The sequence below is a fragment of the Aptenodytes forsteri genome, unplaced genomic scaffold (genome assembly GCF_000699145.1).
Source record: "Aptenodytes forsteri isolate BGI_AS27 unplaced genomic scaffold, ASM69914v1 Scaffold139, whole genome shotgun sequence".
In the NCBI taxonomy this organism is placed as follows: Eukaryota; Metazoa; Chordata; class Aves; order Sphenisciformes; family Spheniscidae; genus Aptenodytes; species Aptenodytes forsteri.
Window position 1 is genome coordinate 2331435 of NW_008794414.1, and position 4760 is coordinate 2336194.

At 41.1% G+C, this 4760-nt stretch overlaps 1 protein-coding gene across 2 annotated transcripts in view; it reads right to left on the reverse strand.

Annotated features, from left to right (window-relative positions):
- The window catches only part of LYN (LYN proto-oncogene, Src family tyrosine kinase), a 35974-nt gene extending 31518 nt beyond the window's left edge, over positions 1-4456 (reverse strand). The window contains exons 1-6 of one of the 2 annotated variants that reach the window (XM_009289329.2): positions 4388-4456; positions 3045-3093; positions 2847-2952; positions 2398-2496; positions 2185-2288; positions 567-716 (exon numbers count right to left, since the gene is read on the reverse strand). In XM_009289329.2, coding sequence (XP_009287604.1) covers positions 567-716; positions 2185-2288; positions 2398-2496; positions 2847-2952; positions 3045-3093; positions 4388-4456 — 577 coding nt within the window. Of the gene's footprint in view, positions 1-566; positions 717-2184; positions 2289-2397; positions 2497-2846; positions 2953-3044; positions 3094-4324 lie in introns of both variants that reach the window. The other variant, XM_009289328.2, reaches the window with a different exon arrangement.
- Positions 4457-4760: the final 304 nt, after the last annotated feature.

Here is a 4760-nt window from a genome sequence, read left to right on the forward strand (position 1 = left end):
CCCTCCCCCCCCCCCCTTTTTTTTTTTTTTAATAATAAATGTATACATTATATGTGGGTGCAATTTTCTTTCTTTGAAGTTAGTGGACTTCTACTTCCTTCAAAACGCCATTCACAATAAACAAACAAACAAACAATTTTATAGGAAAAATAAAAACAATTCCACACTCAACACCGCAAGAAGACATTCACAAGTCTATACGTATTTCTGCTTATTGTGAATACAAATTTACTTTCAAATACAGAATTTATTTATTTACAATGCAGTCAATTCTTACTGTAGTTTCACATCATCATAACTTTGATGAGGTGTTTTATAAAGTTATTCTTTATTTCACAATGGTATGCCACGGAGCAAGCGGCATTAGGTCTGATTATGATAACAACGTTACTTGGGTTCCAACCAGTTTTACTTTATCTTTGATAACATGCTTGCCTGGGTTGTTTAGGACCAAAAAAAAAAAAAAAGATGAAAAGGTTTGAAACAAAACAAGAAAGCATTTATTTTCCTTCACAGGAAATAATGGCTGTATTCTATTAAGTAATCCACTAACCGATTTAACTTACTTTGATAATGTTTGATCATATCATTGATGTTGGGAAAAGTTATTCTTGGAGAGATGTAAAATCCTCCATTGTCTAGACTCCTAATTTTGTAGTGCTTAATAACATCGCCATGCTGTGGATCATAGTCTCTTATGGAGAGAGAATAGCTGCCTGCGGATAAAGAAAGAATGGTCATTAACAGATAGCAAAAGTCTACAGCGTTCACACATATACAGTTGAGCCTAACAAAATCACCTTCTTGTCTGTTTTTCTTTTTACTCCCTTATTTCCTCAAAAAGCATTGTGCAATCCACATGAGGAAGTTAACCAATAGCCAGTCCTGAACCGGTCACCAAAATGCTTACAGTCACACTTTCTTTTTCAATCTTATTCAACAAAGTTAGGAGTCCCATACTCCAGACAGCTCTACAATCCAACGCCCACTTCTGCAGAAAGTCGCCCTGGCTCGAGTGGAACCGGCTGGGAAAGCAAGGTCAGGGCTGTCACACCCCTCAGGCAGAAGCTGAAATTCGGAGATCAGCGTTTCAGAAGAGGAACACGCTGGATGTCATGGGCCAACTAGCAAAAGGATAGCTTGGAGACGGCTTGAGGCACACAGGAGGGAGGGCAGATCTGTTAGTCCTAGGGAGCCTAACCTCAGCTGGGATTTAAGATGGGGCAGCAGAGTACCTACCCTAAACTACAGAGCTCTTCGTTTCTTCCACTCATACAACTCTTGTCCATTTTCAAGGCTAAGAAACCACCTCAGCCCCTTCTCTCTCCCCACACACAGATGCAGTGACAGAAAGATTTTGGGGGTACTTTGTCTTACTCCAGCAGCCTATGTAGAATTTAGATCTCTGTCTTCATTTGCGAGCACAGAAACAGCGATATGGGCCCATTACGGAGAGCTACCTAATCAAGAATCTGCAGTGTTAGGGCCAGAAAAACCACCCCTATGGAGAGGATAGACAGACAATCCGCTGAAGGGATTCATGCATCTGAAGGATGCAGTGTTAGAGTATCCAGCTGGAGAATCCAGTCAGGCTGCTGTCAGAGTCCAGACGCTGGGGCAGAACCTCCTATGCTTTTCTGAAAGTCCCAGCCAAAGAGTCTGGAGACTTCACTAAGCTTTTCAGTATAAAGAGCTCTGTCTACAGCAGAAACCTTTACCAAAAACCTTTTGGAAAAAAATCCCACTACAGTGCACAATTGTAAACCCTCATTATGCACTAACTGCATTTTAAAACTTGTAGCAATGGATACAGACCCAATAATGGACGACTATAAAAAGCAAAATCTACTGTTTACAATGAAAAGTGTCCTTCAATAAAGGAATCACAAATGTTAGGAAGGGAAAAGATCTCTCCATTCACTCCTGCTTCTTGTCAGTGTAATCACACACACACACATTTTTTTTTTCCTATCTCAGCTTTGGGTGTTAACCTGTAACTCTCTTCTCTCTTTTCCTGGTGATTTTCTCATCCTTCTCACTCCTACAGAGCTGCAGAAAATTCACACAATAGGACACACTAGGACTACTCCACACCCAGTGCCACTTGATGCCAATTTTTGTTAAGACAGACTGTATGTTTTTAACTCTACTATCAATTCCAAAGTAACCCACCCCAAAGCCTACCTTTTAATGTTTCACTTTCCCTGATAAGGAAAGCTCCAGGACTATTTCCAGGAGCCAGGAGTTGCCTTTCAGCATCTTTTCGGGTTATGTCTTTGAAGAACCATCTGAAAAATATTTCAAAGAGTTAGAACCCTTTCTTTGCCCCACCCACAAAGGATACACCACCAGGGTGAAGAGGTTGTTTGCCAGTATTTAGAGCCTGGGAGAACTTACTCTTCTGTTTCCAAGGTGTTTACTTTTGCTACGTAGTTGCTGGGAATGAAGCCTTCCTTCCTCGTCGTGAGAGATTTTGCTTTCCACCATTCTCCCAGCCTGAAAAACAGAAACAACAGTAGTATTCACAGGAAAGGAAAATTATAAAGTGTTATTTGGGTTCTACTGTGCTGACAGCTTTGCCCACGCTGGAGAGAGAAGCAGCATCTTTTCTCTGAACTCCAGCCCCCTGAGAAGCCATTGGCTCCGTCAGATCAATGTTTGGTCGCTGTTACCAAGGGCAGCTGCCAAGTCCTACCAACAGCTCCACAGGCATTTGTATTTTCACATATAAGGGAGCTCTCTTACCATTAATACACTCATGTTATGAGTAGGATATCAAAAAATTATAAAGGGAATTAGATGAGTCCAAAGAAAAACTACAATACAATCAGTACTGTCATACTTACTCCTCAATCACTTTCAATTTTTCTCCTTTTTTGAAGGACAAGTCATCTTCATGAATGCCATCATAGGGATACAAAGCTACCACAATGACTCCATGCTCCTCTGTTTCTACAAAGGTAGAAAGCCAAAGGCACGTTCGCATTATTTCACAGGCTGACACGGGCATAGCACACAGCAGTAAGATTCCTATGAAAACGTACCTTCATTGACAAACCTCTGTCCTGGTAAGAGCTGTGCTTCTGGATTTGCCTACAATAAAATATGTCTTTAATTAAGCAGTTTTAGATCTTTGTGACAATCTTACATTACAATTACATATTATTCAGTTGCTTTGGTATCATCTTATATGTCTTAAATTAAAAGGAAATGCTCCAATCTTTCCCCACCATTCTTCAAAAGCGAATTACAACATAAAAATGTAGTAAGTCCCCACTAGATTTTGAACTGAGCAGCTCAGACCTTGGGAAGGTGTGACACAAGTTGTGGGGAGGAAGTTCACAGCTTTGTGACTTCTGCTGAAGAGGCTTTAGGCAGGGCACTTTAACAGGACAGTTATTAACATGTAGCTGTCATGCTAAAGAACTACAAGCACGGTTATGTTGCTAAGATTGTGCAAGGAAAAAAAGAGTAATTAAAAAAAAAAAAAGGTAGTTTGTGATGTGTGTACGTTGACTGAGAGCACGCTGCGTCCACTGCGTCAGCTGGTGAGAGGGGAGAGAAGGGTGTCATTCACACCCGCAGAGAGCACGGCCCCTGGATAAGGGCAGTCAGAAAATACGGTTTCCTCAGCACAGTAGAGAGGGTGGGGAAAAAAGGTACCAGTCAATCTGCGAAACAGCAAACCCACTTGGTACCCGACGGGATTGCCCTTCCCAGCACCCTTCCTTTCTAATGCCAGGCAGCACAGACGGAACTGCCATTAGCTTGTTCCTCCCGCAGCACAGCGCTGCTCCCTTCACCGCTGCGCCCTCTGCTCCCCTCCCGTCCTTACCTACGCACCTCGTGCAAGGTCGAGTAGCGGCCTTCAGTGAGTAAAAGGAAAGTTGACTAGAGCTGGTAAAAAATCGCCTGTGATTACCTCAGCCTTTTTAAATAGAATAATCATCACCTGGATCCCATAGCTATTAAAAACCCAGCGCCAATGCTTTTAAAAACGGTTCTAAACTACTTCAAGTTTTCTAAAGTCACCTAGCATTCTTCTATAGACGTAGCTATATCTAGATCAAGCATTGCCAAGGATTACTGTTTTCATGCAGAAAACTATGACAAACACAGTAATTAAGTAACAAACCGCCAATTTTTATTTTTTATTTCTTTAAGTACTTATTCGTTGAGGGTGAACTGCACAACACTAAAAGCCCAATGGTGGACTAATGATCATTTGAATTTCTTCACGCATGTGCTTTGGATTGAAACTTAAGTTATGCCAGTCATGCTTTGATCTTGCTACTGGAATTCTCCCCTGAGACTATCTACTTACTGGCCTTTGCTGTTTATTGGACGTTGGATCCCTCACATAAATAGTTCGTTCAGTTTTACGTACTGGTTGATTCTTCAAATCTAGCCCATCTCCATGCAGATTCTCTTTCCTTTTTGATTTTATACATCCCATATTTCCTGTTGGAATAAAAAAGGTATTAAACAAAAACCATTATGCCATAAACCAAGCTGTTTCCCATGCAATCATCTGGGCTATGCAGCAAAAACGTGCTTCCTTTTCATACACAATAGTTCACGGGGAGAACAACTGAAGGTTAGGAACACGCACTGAAAGCTCTTTTCTGCTGCAAAGGAAAGAAATGATTTCTTGTCTCAATCCACAGATGAAGTAAATACTTCAAATCAGTTATTTACCATTTCAACATTTTCAGATTTATCATTTTTTCTCCCCAATCTCTCCCCTCCAAAACCCCTTA